The sequence below is a fragment of the Engraulis encrasicolus genome, chromosome 1, assembly GCF_034702125.1.
Source record: "Engraulis encrasicolus isolate BLACKSEA-1 chromosome 1, IST_EnEncr_1.0, whole genome shotgun sequence".
In the NCBI taxonomy this organism is placed as follows: domain Eukaryota; kingdom Metazoa; phylum Chordata; class Actinopteri; order Clupeiformes; family Engraulidae; genus Engraulis; species Engraulis encrasicolus.
Genome location: NC_085857.1, coordinates 36,211,312 through 36,226,896, shown reverse-complemented (window position 1 = coordinate 36,226,896; position 15,585 = coordinate 36,211,312). Strand labels below are relative to the sequence as shown.

At 46.9% G+C, this 15,585-nt stretch overlaps 2 protein-coding genes across 3 annotated transcripts in view; both read right to left on the bottom strand.

Annotated features, from left to right (window-relative positions):
- zbtb45 (zinc finger and BTB domain containing 45) overlaps positions 1-10,617 on the bottom strand; it is a 30,090-nt gene extending 19,473 nt beyond the window's left edge. The window contains exons 1-3 of the mRNA XM_063200894.1: positions 10,113-10,617; positions 8,209-9,486; positions 1,030-1,167 (exon numbers count right to left, since the gene is read on the bottom strand). Of these exons, the coding sequence (XP_063056964.1) occupies positions 1,030-1,167; positions 8,209-9,384 (1,314 nt within the window). The 5' untranslated portion in view covers positions 9,385-9,486; positions 10,113-10,617. The remainder of the gene's footprint in view (positions 1-1,029; positions 1,168-8,208; positions 9,487-10,112) is intronic.
- Positions 10,618-11,296: 679 nt separating this feature from the next.
- Positions 11,297-15,585, bottom strand: part of LOC134450857 (hexokinase-1) — a 49,506-nt gene continuing 45,217 nt past the window's right edge. For both annotated transcript variants that reach the window (XM_063200871.1, XM_063200878.1), the window contains 2 exons: positions 13,826-14,059; positions 11,297-12,505 (listed from right to left, as the gene is read on the bottom strand). In XM_063200871.1, the coding sequence (XP_063056941.1) occupies positions 12,352-12,505; positions 13,826-14,059 (388 nt within the window). In that variant the 3' untranslated portion in view covers positions 11,297-12,351. The remainder of the gene's footprint in view (positions 12,506-13,825; positions 14,060-15,585) is intronic.

Genomic DNA, 15,585 nt, shown 5'->3' with positions numbered 1-15,585 from the left:
GGGCAGACAAGCAGGATGTGTTGCGGATGGATGAGCTGTAGTTGTGAGGCTCTGTAGTGCTCTCATTCTCACCTAGCATATCTGCTATATACCGTACATGAAAGGTGCACTGTATAGGATCGTGGCCAGAGTAGTTATTGTAACTATGCTGCTCATTGGAACAGTGCAGCCTAGTGCCAAATGTGGTCTTTTCATGAATATTTACTAAATAATGAACTACTATTTACTCGCACGACCAAAGGACATTCAAAATGGGGGATATGGAGAAGACCCAACTTTTCATGTATGTAAAATACAATTTTCCCAATCATAATGAATACTTTGAATTTGATAGTTGTGGTAAGTATTCGTGAAAAGGTAACATTTGTGAATGAGCAGCATGAATTCTGGAAAGAAACTGCTATAAAAATTACTCAGTGCACCTTTCAGCGTTTCATACAGTAAGGGGACAGACGAGGAGGATGTGGGGGACAGATGGGCTCGGCAGAAGCTGTGAAGCTTGGTATACATAAACAATTTGATATGCTATTGTGAAAGAGGCAATAACTTCCACATTTTCATATATGCTAATACATAATGGCATTATGTGTATGAAGATACTGAAACATATATCCTAGTACACTGCAAATATAGTAGCATTTCATACAGTACGACATAAGGGGTGCATTCCAATATGCGACCTTGCGTCCTCCACTTGGGCTTGTGGCCTCACATTTTGCTGATGCCCCGCCTCCGTGGAGAAAACAATTAAGTTTCCCTGCTGTCAGTCTAGCCACAACAATTTTTGGGGGACTATTCTTCATTTACCATCCAGTTTGTAAATGAGAAAATGATATTTCAGTACCATTGAGCTTTTGCGAGATATTGAAATATAATGCTGTTGTCAGTGATGTCATCACGACGTATTAGTTCCTGGTGCGAGGCCACAAGCACAAGTGGAGGACGCACGGTCGCATATTGGAATGCACACAGGGACAGATGGTCTCAGCTAAAGCTGTGAAGCTCTGCAGCCCTCTCTCTGGCTCTCACCTGTCCGAAGGAGGCCATCTGCTGCTGGGCCCCGTCGTGGTCCCCGGCCTGCCGTCCTCCCTGGTCCAGGCCGAACAGCGCTCCGTCGGCCTCCTGCACCCCCTCGTCCTTCACCACCACCTCCTCCCCGCCCAGCACCTGCCAACACACACAAGCAGACATGTAGCTAGCTCATCCTCTCCTCCTCTCAAACAAACAACTGCTCCCTCCCGCCTACTCCTCTCCTGCCGCCCGCCCACCTCCTGCACCCCGTTTTTCTTCACCACCACCCCCTCCCCGCCCAGCACCTGTCACCACACACAAGCAGATACAGCAGACATGTAGTGAGCTCATCCTCTCAAACCATTGCTACCACCTACTTCTCCTCTCCTGCAACCCCTCGTCCTTCACCATCACCACCTCCTCCTCTACTTGCGTCTGTCACCACACAAGCAAACACAGCAGACATGTCGTTAGCTCATCCTCTCCTCCTCTCAAACCATTGCTGCCACCTCCTTCTCTTCTCCTGCCTCTTCTCCTGCATCCCCTCATCCTTCATCACCTCCTTCTCTCCCGCTGCCTGCCTCTTCCTCTGCACCCCTTTTCCCATCACCACCACCACCTCCTCTACTAGCGTCTGTCACCACACAAGCAGACATGTCGTCAGCTCATCTTCTCCTCCTCTGAAACCACCTCGCTCCCACCTCCTCCTCCCCTGCCGCCCACCTCCTCTCCTGCACCCCCTTTTCCATCACCACCTCCGCCTCCTCTACTAGCGTGAGCTGACAAACAAGCAGCAGGCAGACATGTTGTTAGCGTCTACAGTATTCTCGTTGGTGATACAGCGTGCTCGGATTCTTCCATTAACCAGCGTCTCCGCGGCCCCGTCCATAGCACTTCGCCGTTCATTAATAGAACTTCACCAGCATGTTTGGCGGCCTCCCTTGGCCGAGCTCGCCCCCCACGACGGGAGGCTCTGGATTTTCGTATCCTCCTGGCCTTTCCTCGCCGCTCCCGTTGTGGGTTTGCTTATCTCTCCACCAATGTAAACGCTCCATATCATCATGGACATCAAAACTTCCATTGCCGTCTATTTTTTGCTGTGTCCCTCTGTTGTACTTTTGATGAGGCTCTGAATGTCTTGAGTCGTACGTGTTTTTATGTTATATGATCTGTAAAGTGTCTTTGCGTGTCGAGAGAAAAGCGTTATAACAAACCGGTGTGTTATTATTATTATTACTCCTGTCCCTCAAAGCACTCATGTTTGCTCTTCTAGTGAACAATGCGCCACACTTCTCTCAGAAACAGCAGGAGAGCAGCGGACATGTTGTTAGCTAATCCACTCCTCCTCCTCTCAGACGCTCTCCCCTCCCAGCAACTGCCAGCAAACAGCCGACATGTTGGCTCATAAGCATTGCTCCCCACCTCCTCCTCCTTTCTCAACTGCCACCACCTTTTTTTTTGGGTAAATCAGTCGCCTCTATTCAAATAATATTAGAATATTATTCTAACAGTGTGTGTGGGATTTTCTGACACCCCTTTCATGTTGAAAACTGAAAGACGATCCATTCGTATTTTCTGAGCAAGTGCAGACATACAATCTTCATTGTCACTTAACACAGTAAGGGACGCTCATACAGAATGACCATGTGGGGTCTACATTTTCATGAGAGTGGATTTCGAGACAAACATTTCAAATTTCCGAATTCAAAAGAACTATTTTAAATTTGAACGCATATCGAATATTCTGAATCCCTACATGTGACACAAAAGTGTCTCGGAGAAATGAACATCCTTGTATCCATTAGCTCATCCTCCTCTTAGACTCTCTCTCAGACCCGCTCCCCTGCTAGCGCCTTTCAGCAACAGCACAGCAGCAGACATGCCAGCTCATAATATTCTACTCCTCTCCCTCAAAAAACACTGATGTTTGCTCCTCTACTCAGCATTGCTACACTCAGGGCTGGATTAATGAATGGGATAGATATGGCTGCAGTCTAGGGCCCCCCACCTGCCAGATGCCCCTGATTGAAATTGCAGAATTGTGACAAGATGCAACATTGAATTATTCTGATGTGTTGAGTACTGTTGGTAGACATGTTACCCCAAATTCCTAGCTCAGAGTTATGAAACTCTGTATGTAAATTTGTCACGAAATTTACAGTTTGGGGGGCCCCCAGAGCAACCTGTAGCCTAGGGACCCCAACCCATCTTAATGCGGCCCTGGCTACACTCCGCTCCACTACCAGCAGATGTTAGCTACTCCTGCTGCAGCAGACATCTACGCCATTCCTCCCTCGAAACACTGTTTCTCAAAACACTCCTCTCAATGCAGCAGCTGGCAGGAGTGTTGGGTTTCCCACCCAATTGGGCTGCTTTAGATGGCCGTCCTCGGGTAAAAAAAAAAATGTAAAAGGGGCATTTGGGTGGGTTTTTCTGCCATACAATACATCTAAGCTCTTCTACGAATGCCTTTAAAGATTCTTCTCCACTAGTGTCAAAACAGACATGTTAGCGCCTCTATACTACTACTCTAAAAGCATTGCTCCCTCCTCTCCCAGCACGTGCCAGCAGACAGGTTAGTTTATATTCTACTCCTGTCCTTCAAAACACACATGTTTGCTCCACTACTGAAAATTGCTCCACTCCGCTCCCAGTACCTGGCAGTGAGCAGCAGATGTTAGCTACTCCTAATGCAGCGGGCATCGATTCCTCCCTCAAAACACTGTTTGCTCCTCTCTCTACTCCTCTCAGAGCTTTGCTCTCCTCAATTCAAGTCCACCTGGCAGCAACCAGAACGCTAGCCTCTCAACACATTGCTTGCTGCATGCAAGACGAAGGATAAAACACACAACACCCGGGGCGCTGTGGTGCAGCGTGCTAAGCCCCCCACATTTGGGCTTGCATGCCCACCCACAGGGACCCCGGTTCGAATGCAGCCAGGGTCATTTCCCGATCCTCACCTGTCTCTCTGTCCCATTCGCTTCCTGTCACCATCTTCAACTATCCTGTCACAAGAAGGCATAAAAAGCCCCTAAAAAACAAAACAAAAACCAAAACAAAACACCCAACAACGTAACTAAAATCAGCAGACATGTTGTTGGCTCATTCTCTCCACCACTCAGACTCCCAGCCCACCTGCCATCAGCAAACAGCAGACGTTAGCTCATCCTCTCCAAATAAGTCATTTTAGCTACTGGCAATCTACTCCGCTCTTCTTCCATATACCATAAATGTTTAGCTCCTCTACGAATGCCTTTAAAGATTCTTCGCCAAACAGACATGTTAGCGTCTCTATACTACTACTCTCAAAGCATTATGCCTCCCCTCCCAGCACGTGCCAGCAAAGCACCAGACAAGTTAGTTTATATTCTAGTCCTCTCCGTCAAAACACTCACGTTTGCTCCTCTACTGAAAATTGTTCCACAGTACTTGGCAGTGAACAGATGTTAGCTACTCCTAATGCAGCGGCAATCGATTCCTCCCTCAAAACACTGTTTTAGTCCTCTCTCTACTCCTCTCCGAGCTTTGCTCTCCTCAGTTCCCGTCAGACATGCTAGCCAACTCCTCTCAACGCAATGCTCGCTGCATGCAAAATAAAGGATGAAGACATGCTAGCTCATAATATCCTACTCTTCTCCAGCAAAACACTAGTGTGTGCTTCTCTGCTCAGAACGTTGTCATGCTCCACTCCACACGCGGTACCTGGCAGTGACCAGGAGCCATCTTATCTATTCCTAATGCACCAGACATGATGCTAGCTCTTATATTCTACTCCTCTCCCTCAAAACCCTTCCTCCTGTTCGATCGGCTTGCTCCTCTCCAATACCAGTACCTGGTAACAAGCAGGAGGTATGTCAGCTAACTCCTCTGAACACGTTGCTTGCTGCATGCAAGATGAAGGATTAAACACTCCAACAAAATCACGGAATGGTGAAGATGTGCTAGCACTGCTCGCCATCCCCTGTTAGCAGCAGTAGCCAGGTTAGCTATCCACAACTCCTCTCTCTCTCTTTCCCAAAACCACACATTAGCATCCTCTACTCTCTCATAACAAACATGTTAGATCACATACTACACCCAAAACAGACACGTGAGCTCATCTACCGCTGTCTCTCAAAACATGATTCCATGGATATAACACCCGAAACACATACACCTTTCATGCAGATGGGATCGCCGGTGGGCTTGGTTCCATTCACTATTTGCTGAAAAAAGCCGAACTACATCACGCCAACTAGGGCTGGGCGGTATACCGTTAAAAAAAACGTGTTTTCACCTACACAAGGTTCACTTTTTGATGAGAGTTCAAAAAAAAAAATCCAAAAAAGGAATAAAAATAGGAATGTTAGCTTGTCATCTTCTCGACTACTTGCCCTCCGCCCCACCCAGCACCTGTCAGCAAGTAGCAGCCAGACATGTTAGCTCGTCCACAAGGCTACACTCCCCCAACACATTCACGATAGCTCCTCTATGTTGGTGAACACCATCCTCCACTACTGATCTCAAATCAGACACGTCGGCTCGCCCACTCCTCTCCCTGAAAGCATTGCTTGCTGCATGCAGGATGAAGGATAAAACACAACAAATTACATTGCTTAATGGGGATTAAGGATCCCACAAACGCAAAAACGCTACCAACTGTCAACTGACATAAGCAAACGCAAATATCACAAACAGAGAAAGAAAAAAAGCATTTTCCCCCCTGAAGAACCAAGAATAAGCTCAAGTCTTGTAGTCAGGGCTATTCTTTTGGATATGGGGTTATTCTTTCGGGGCAGCCGTGGCCTAGTGGTTAGAGAGTTGGTCTTTCAATCCAGGGGTTGCCGGTTCAAATCCCCCCTGACCTCTCCCTACATCTCCCTCCATGGCTGAAGTGCCCTTGAGCAAGGCACCTAACCCCACATTGCTCCAGGGACTGTAACCAATACCCTGAAAAACAGTAAATGTAAGTCGCTCTGAATAAAAGCGTCAGCTAAGTGAAATGTAATGTAATGTAATGTAATGTAATATGTGTCAACCTTTCTGACAGACGTTCTAGGATAGCATCAACAATAAAAATGTAACGAATATGCTAATACATTTAACAACAACAAAGACAAAGTTAATAAATGAACAGCCTATTGACGCCTTTGATAGGGCTGCACAACTAATTACATTTTTAATCATGCTAATTATTGTTCCCCACCAACAAAGAAAATAATTATCAGGCGCAAACAATTATGTTGCACTTCTGTTTACAAGCGAACGTGATAAGATGTTAACACAGTAAAAAAGAAGAAATGCAGTTATAATTCAACACTCAGAGTTGATTCAACATCTAGACTGTATTTGGTCTCAGAGTACTCTCCAAGAGTTGAATTCAAACTGTGTACAAATTGCTTCCTGAGTAATGTTAAAATAGATGATGGGAAATTACAGCTGAAATGGTGGGGAAACGTCAAAGGTGACAATTAAGCTTACTTACATTACCTTAGACATGGAACAGAGATAAATGGCCTGGTTTCACTCTCAGAATTTAAATGTTGTTCAAAATGATAGTTTAAACAAGCATCTCTAGCCTTTGAGAAGTTGGTAATGTAGTTAATCTAAATTAACTAAAGTTTTCAATGGATTTAGTTCAGTTATGCACAGAGAGGGGCAGTCTTAGGTCAAGTGTTGATCATTGATTCTGAATCCAAGTAGCCAACGAAGGAGTTCGATGATTTAAAGAAGTGAGTGAGAAGTGATGGTGCGTTGGTGTGAGGATGGGCAAGTCAGTGTGGTGTTTTTTTTCTGGCTGATGATGGACTTGGAGGGTTAAGAGGTCTGTGAATAGACAATAGTTTCCGCACACTTAAAATCCTCCTTTTTTATAATTATTATCATTTTATGGCTGGACAACAAAACAGATTTTAAGTGTGCAGACTCCTCACTACAAAAACTACAGTCAGCCTTTGTCCTGCACCTTTTCCTGAGATGTGCACAATCTTCCCCTTTAACTCTCTGAATAGACAAGACAGTGCCAGTGAGGATAGACGTTTATGGGACACACATTTAAGTCAGTTAATGCGGTTATTACTTAGCTTAATATACTGGTCGACTGGCAGTGGCATGCACAAACATTTTAAGGGCAGGTGCTCGAGTTGGGGGCAGGGGGGCATGCGGAACTTCCATCTGCCTCACTAGGCTACAGAGGCTACAGTGTAATAGTGTTATACACACTTTTGATCGTCAAGCATTTGTACCGTACATGATCATGTCAACATGGACCACAGTCCATTGTGAAAAAAAAAATCCAAAAAGGAACTTTCAAAAGGGGCCTTTTATGTCCAGTAGGGCGAAGGGACAGGTGCTTTAGCACCACCACGTCCCTATCTGTGCACGCCTATGTCGACTGGACTTATTATGACGCAAAAAAAATCTCTTGCCAGCCCTAGGAGCCTGCATAGAGGATACATCAGATCTGCAAGTTGGTTTGTGTGTGTTTCTGCTATTCCAGCCGTGAAGGTCTGTAGTGGGAACCTGATATGAGAACCAACCAAGTTGGATAGTAGTGCCCACAGAAGTGTGTCTGTCTGCAATGAGTGGTCAAGGGTCAAATTTTAGCATTTACTCCAAAGGGGTGTCGCGCCATTAGGTTTGTAGCCGGGAGGGTGCGTAGGTTCCACAAAGAAATCCAATGAAGCAGCAACGAGGAACTTGCACACCACTGATGCCGATGCACAAAGAAATTTAATGCATAAGGAAAATAAAGAAAGTGCTACCCAGTGAAGCGCAAAACGTTTTCGGTCCTTCAGACTGATGATGGTCTGAAGGATCAAAAACGTTTTGCAACGTTCTACCGATTGTCGTAAAGGGGGGTTTTCGGCCTAAAGCCGGGCTCAAACTACACCACTCCCGATTTTGTGTCCGAATTTGACGTTGGGGTGCGCCGCACACATGAAGAGGGGGTTAACGTTACACCGATTGTCGTAAGGGTTTTTTTTGGCCGAGAATCGGGCCGATAGTCGTGTAGTTTGAGCCAGGCTTTACTCTCACCAAAATGGTAATGCCCATAGTTTAATCTGTGACATCATCAGACTCTTGCTCCTGTTATAGCAATGTTGTTATGGTGTAGTTAAGCATTTGCAGCAAATAGTGAATGGGATACACCGGCAATTGCATATGCACGAAAGGGGCTATGGTTCTGGGGTCATCATCATGTGTATCCGTTCTCACCTGTAACCTGAGTGGCTGCCTCTGCTTGCGGCTATGGCTTACTCCCCCTGCTCCTCCCCGCTCCCGGTCCCCGTCGCGGCCGCCGCGCCCGTCGCCCTGCCCCTCCATGTCCTCCTCCTCGCTGTAGCGCTCCATGCCCACCACCAGCTCCTCGCCCACCGAGCCCAGGTCCGACATGTTGCTGCGCATGCCCTCCCTGCCCATGCCCTGCCCGCTGCCGTCGCCGCCCACCCCTGAGCCGCAGGTGGAGGGCACGCTGCCTCCGTCGCTGCTGGCACTGCCGCCGCCGCCGCCAGTGCTACCGTCCCCAGTCGGGGCGAGCAGGTCGCGGAGCTTGTAGCGCATGTCTTGGGCACAGCTGGAGCTGGGCTTCATGATGCCCGAACCGGCGCCGAGGGTGTCCGCCCGACACATGGAGCCCCCCCCAGGGCCGCCCATGTCGCCGAGGGACATGAGGCCCATGGAGGCCGGGTGCGGGTCAAGCGGGTTGTGTTGATGTTGGTGGTGTTGGTGGTGGTGGGTCTGGTTGGTGGTGCCCATGTTGGCTCCGCCGAGGCCACCGCTGGTGGAGGCGCAGTCGCCCATGCCGAAGTTGGCGAACGCCTGGAAGCAACTGCTACTGCTGCTGCTGGTTCCCACGCTGTCCCTGCCTTTGCTGCCCCCGCCGCGCTCCTCTTGCTTGGGTAGGACGACTCCCCCCGTGGGCAGGCCTCCTCCTCCGCCTCCTCCCACACCACCTGAGCCCGAACCACCACCCCCACCCCCGCTGCTGCCACTGCCACCTCCACCAACGGCGCCGCGCTTCTGCGAGATGATCTGAGTGCACTCGTCGATGACGGTTTTGATCTGCAGGATGCTGGCGGCGGTGAGAATGCAGAGGGCTTGGGACTGCAGCACCACCAGAGAACCACTGTAGAGGAAGTCCACCAGCTGCTTGACCGTCTCGGCCGGCACCAGCGGCGGCACGGAGATCTCCGAGTGGCCCAGGAGCAGCTTGTCCTGGAAGAAGGGGCTGCCGGCGGCCAGAACGCAGGCGTGGGCCCGCAGCGAGGCGTCGTGGATGCGCACCGTCACGTCACAGAAGAGGCCCTCGCGCCGCTGCGAGCGCAGCGCCTCCAGCACCGACTGGCTGGAGTTGTGGAGGTGGATGTAGTGCACGGTTTCACCTGAGGTCATGGCCGGGACCGGGAGAGGGGGGGTCAGGGGAGCGAGCTTGGGGGCCGGGGGGGAGGTGGACGGTGGCGAGATGACAGATTAGACCCGTTACAAGATCAAAGCCTGTGAAGAAGAAAACACACGCACACACACACGCACAGGCACACACAAAATCACTCTCACTTTTGTCGTTCTCCCTTGTCCTCCTCCCACGTAATTGGCACAATTTCATGAGAAATGGATGTGAGTCATTTGGATGCGTGACATCATTTGGGTGCATTCTACTAGTGCCAAACACAAGAATTCTGCATAAATTCGACACGTTATTGTAACGTTACAACACTGTCAATCGTGACTACTTAATGAACTTGTCAGCCGTAAAGGAATGCATAATCGAATGAGCACGTCAACCAAGTCATCAAAGATTTTTTTTGGCATATTGGTGGGAAATGACAGAACAAAGCCGACGCAACTTGGTATCGTGAATCATTGGTGGAGTCTGGCTGGAATTTCCCATTCAACCCAAATATGTATCAGCATTCGATTGTCTTGCTTTGTGAAGTTGATGGTTAGCCCTAGTTAGCAGTCTTGCTTGACAGAGGCGTAACGTTAGCGGGCAAATAAGCTTGATGGGCCACCAAGCCCTTAGCAATCGCCTGCCATCTGGGTACTAGCATTAGCCGCTGCACAAAACACAAAGGAATGCATTTGCACCGACTGCACACAATTCAAAGTGAAATGTACGTTACCTTTATGTTTCTGCAAATCGTCGAGGTGACTGACAGCGCGACCAAGTGCAGCCCGCGATAAATTAGCTGGTCCAAACGTCTACGGGCATTGCTAACTGTTATCTACATAGAGGTGGCTAGGTTAACGGACTAGCTATCATGTCAACGAGATATTTTTGTGCAAAAGCGCCCGGCAAGCTATTGCGCGTGCATAACAGCTATTCACAGAAAGGATACTTGTATTTGACTTAGTCATCGACGTATTGATATTGCAGCGGCACACAAAAATAGCTTCTAATTTCTGTAGTTATCGTTACTTCGCTTGTCTGCCTCCATTGCGAATTGCAGGAGATGTGGTCGGACAACCTACTGTGTGAAGCTATCACGTTGGCACATTTGCAGGCTGTTTGGCTTGTGGGCGACTCACAGCCCTTCTGTTTACAGTCAGTGGACGCCAATATTCAGTTCAGCGCAGAGGGATGATGATATGCATAGATCAGCAATTGTTATTGAAGTGGAGCGAAGTTCCCTTTCATCTCCTGAAATCGTGGATGTACCACTTAAAACTGTCCGTGTGCGTCATTTCAATTCAAAGTTACAATGTTTCTTTTGAGATGGGTTGTTATTAATTATTATTACATTGTAATTCAAAGTGGAACCAAAGTAATTACCAAAATAACAGTCAGGACACAACGTTGCACAACAAAATAGAAATTTAATGTATTCACTAATAAGTGTTTTCAACACAGGTTTGAAATGTATAAAATAAATACCCTTACCTATTCCTTTTTTTTCCTCCTCAAAATAAGGCATGCAGTTATACAGCTCCAGGGGCATGATAAGCAGCTACACCTTATTATTACATTGTAACAACCAAACAACACATTCAGCCAGGGTAGTAGGTAGCCTACACACACAATAAAGCGCTCAGTGGAAGTGTTTCAAGGGGCAAACGTACATCATTCTTTTGTGCACACTATATTACACATGTTGGATAAACACATTTTAACATCTACAGAACAGTTTTAGTAGTAAATTCACAATAAACATGTTTCACACATGGGATAGCCTAGTTCTGTTTTGCGTCCCTTTGGTAGGCTAAATATGCCAGCATTGTTCTTGACAGAAAAAAAGTTGTTCCTTTTCTTCCCTTGTTAGTGTTCCGACGACTTGCCTTGTTAACAGTATATAAAAAAACAGCGTACCCCCTCTCAAAACCAGTGATTATTAATGTGCACGAGGAAACATATAATGTTATTTCAAAGATAGACTCTGAATAATTCAGGTGAGTGTTAAAGAGAAAGATACAACATTGACAGGAGAGCTTATGTAGATAGAAATATATTTAAAAAATCACTGTCATCTTAAGCCAGACCAGCCTGTCACTGACTGATCTGAACTTGGGTTTTTTGTTTTATCTTTTTAAATTCCAGTGCTTTGTACCAGTAAATGAAGGTGGTGCTTCTTCACATAATACATACAGTAACATTTTAACACCTATGCCCCTGCTATATACAAAACAAATGTTGGCAGTTGGCCTATTGATACCGGCAATATGAATATTTCAGAGCAAAAAACAAAACAAAACGTGTTTCTTCCGCCCACTCAGATAACCTGACAATAAGCTTTACCCGAAAGGAAAACAAAACTTAAATGCTGTTAAAACTGGACATTTAGTGCAATGCAAAATACATTTTTAAAAAACTTAAATAACTCCCAAGATCCCTCCTTTTGTCAACTCTCTTGTGTGAGGGAGTGTCGCAGCAGGGCAGTGGTGTTTAGGAGCCACGGTCGGCAACTCCAGAAGAATACTCTCCATGGGAACATGGAGGGGAGGGGAGGGGAGGGAGGGAGGGAGGGCTGGGCGATTCGGGTGTTGCGTGCCCACGAAAAGAAGCCTCAGCAGAGCAGATCAGGTCTGCAGGACTTGGTATGTTGGAGGCAGGCAGTGCCTCCCTCTACTATGGTATGTTGTGGCTGTGTTGTGTGTGTGTGTGTGTGTGTGTGTGTGTGTGTGTGTGTGTGTGTGTGTGTGTGTGTGTGTGTGTGTGTGTGTGTGTGTGTGTGTCGTACGTGCCGTGTGACTGTGACTTTGTGTTACGCCTCAGCAGGTCAGCACAGCAGAGCTTGGTTTGGTTAGAGGGGCAGGGCAGGGCAGAACAGAGTAGCCTTCCTCCCTCCACTACTATGCTGTGTGGCTGTGTCATGTCGTGTCGTGTCGAGTGGTGGTGCTGTGTGTGTTTGCTGTGACGACGCGTGGTTACGCCTGTTGCTGGCGCTCTAGCTCCCTCTGGCGGCAGCCCACGGCGGTGATGAGGGCGGCCCCTTTGCCGCTGCCGTCCTCCGACAGCAGGAAGTTGACGTCGCACTTGGGAGCCAGCTCCTTCACGGTCTGCAGCATGATCCGGGAGAAGCTGTTGCAGGGAACACGCGGGAAAAGAGACACACAGGACGTCACACTTACTATATATTCTCAACATTTGCAATGGACCCATTAAGGCATTTACTACCATGTCAAGGCCGTTCCACCAGTAGAATGCAGTCATTGAAAAGTCAACTACCATAGTAATACACTACTATGACATAAGACGCGGGAAGAGAAACACAGGACGTCACACTTACTGCATATTCTTAACATATGCAATAGAATAGACCCATGAGGGCATTTATTTACTACCATGTCCAGGCGGTGTCCCATGTGAATGAAAATAATAACGTATGTGTTAATAACTGTTAAGTTACATATGATCTCCTAAGACATAAGACGTGGGAAGAGAAACAGGACGTCACACTAACTACATATGTAAAAAAAAAAGTATTTTTCTGGGCTTTTTGTGCCTTTATTATGACAGGATAGCAAAGATGTGTCAGGAAAGTAGTGGGGAGAGAGAGATGGGGTAGGGTTGGGAAATGACCCAGACTGGACTCGAACCCGAGTCCCCATGCAAATGGTATGGGTGCCCTTCGCAATGTGTTGCGGACTTTATTCACTCTACCTGGATTTCTGCTTTTATTGTCCTGCTCCTGAACCATCGGGTGGGATATGCTGCACACACATCTACTCTTCTGAACATTGCTCTAAGCAAAGCGCCTCACCTCAGTACAGGGACTGATATATTACATGTACAATTCACAATCACATGAGCTAGAATATTTGAAGCTCGTGTCAAAATCCTATCAGTATAAGACTGTTATGTGCTGCTAACTATGTGCTATTGACCTTTGAAAAATTGCCTTTAAAAAAACGTCATCTTGTTACTTTGAATGTAATCTTGACAACAGACATAAAAGCTGGGCTGCCTGAAGCAGTTGTGTTGTGAGTTAACGTAACCCTGCACCCTGCAACCTCCAAGTGACTCATTTTGGATGCAGCTGAGTAGCCTGAAAGTCGTGTAGTGAGTAAGCCAAAGGGCCTCCGTACACTGCTTCCGATAACACTGCGGAGCACTATCGGTTCTGACAATTTCGGTTATCCCCACACACTGGTGCAGAAGTGCTACTATACACAACAAATGGTCAATTTAATCACAGCAGAGCAGGGGTAAACAAGGGGTGGCTCCAACAGAATAGAGCTCTGCCGACGGCTCGGCAGCAGACATCTGCAGACATCGGCGCCGGCGTGCGGGGCTGTATTGAAAATAGTGGAATCGAACGTTGGCAGAGTAGTGCTCTGCACTTTGTCGGAACCAGTGTGCAAAGGCCCTTCACCTTCTACTCTAAACCAAGTGACTCACTGTGGATGCAGCTTGTAGAGCGTGCCGTCCACCCCCACGGTCACGTTCAGGTGGTCCAGGCCGCGGTTCTCGCGGATCTTGTCCACCACGGCGGCCATGCCGGCGCCGCAGATCTGGGCGGCGCGGCGCGACACGGTGCCGCACACCTCCTTCACGATGATGGAGTCGTCGCACGTGCTGTTGAGACCCAGCTGCTGCAGGATGGCCCTGACTTGGAGCAGGGCCAAGCGGTCACTGGAGACACAGACACACAGAGAGAGAGGAGATCAAGTTTTCATATCAGATTATAAACCATAACCGGTTAATGCTTTACTTTACGGTACAGTGTACTTTCTGTGTAACAACAGGGTAACAGAGACAAGTTACATCGTACCCATGGTGGGTAAAAGGGGGTCAATACAAGGTATTGTAATACACTATACAAATGAAACTACTCTACTACTTCTAACCATCTCATCATCAAACTTCTGTTACCCTGTTATTACCCAATTAATGGTATATAACCCCCTTTTTACCCGTTAGATACCATGTAACTTCTCTCCGTTACCCTGTTGTTACCTAGAAAGAACACAGTAATTACATATGTAAATACCGTACTTGTTAACTGTACGGTAAAGTAAACCATTGCCCATAGGGTTATCTATCTATAGGCTTATCTTTGTGTATCTTTGAATGACAGAATGCCTATGATAATAAGGTTCATGGATTCCAGATGGGACCCCTGGTGTTGCATCGCATAATCATGCAATGTCACTTTTTTGTGTTTTTTTTCCTAACGATATAACTGAAAGCTATATAGGTTGCAATATTATTTATATGACCAGGGCTCTAAATTACGTTTAAAGGTGCCCTATTATGCTATTTAGAATAACTTTCATTGTTAATATTTTGCTTTACTGTGGTTAGTGGAGTTAATTTTGAATGATCACTTGTTTTCATGTCCATTATTTTTTATCATTGTGTACATGCACCCTACGCCGCCTGTTTGAAACGCGTGGAAGTGCAGAATGTTAGACCCTTCAACATTCTGAAATCTCGACGCAGCATGGAGCGTTTCATCAAGCATTCTATTACTAATATTACGTCAGCAGCACAGCTGTTTTTGACCTGGAATCCAACCCTGTAGCCTATGTCTAAAGTTGACAGCCAAATAGTTCACCCAATGTCCACAATTAATCTAAAAAGGACGCATCATAAGTCCCACGTTGTTATTTGTGCACCTTGCTGTGTCATTTGCTGAAACCCAGTCCCTATCCAATGCGAGTCTTCCGTGCATGGGCTTCAGTTTGATTTCAAAATCGCTTGGGACAATTAGGCTGCCATTAATCTGAGAAAGGGTTGAAAGTCCTGGGTACAGGCTATTGCTTCCGATTTGAGGTTTCATGAAATAATACGCATATTGCATATGATGCGTAATAACGCGATTGTGACCATTTAAAAAAAAAACAAAAAAAAATAATAGGCCTAGCCATCTGCGCTGTCTTGTTTATTTCTGATATCCTGCGCTGAAGAATCTTTATCTCAAACATTATTAACGCAACAGTAGGGGCCTGATTGGTTAACCCGCTGTCTAGCCTTGCATACTGTAGCCCTAAAGTTGAAGTTATCAGCCAAGTTTACTGCTCGCAAACAGACAAGTGTCGCGCTGGTCTAGGTGGGAGAAGTCTAGATCTGCTGTTGACAGGTGGAAATTTGAAGACACAAAGAATGTTCTGGGATTGAAATCAGATCACATTCCCTTGTTAATGACAAGTTAACCT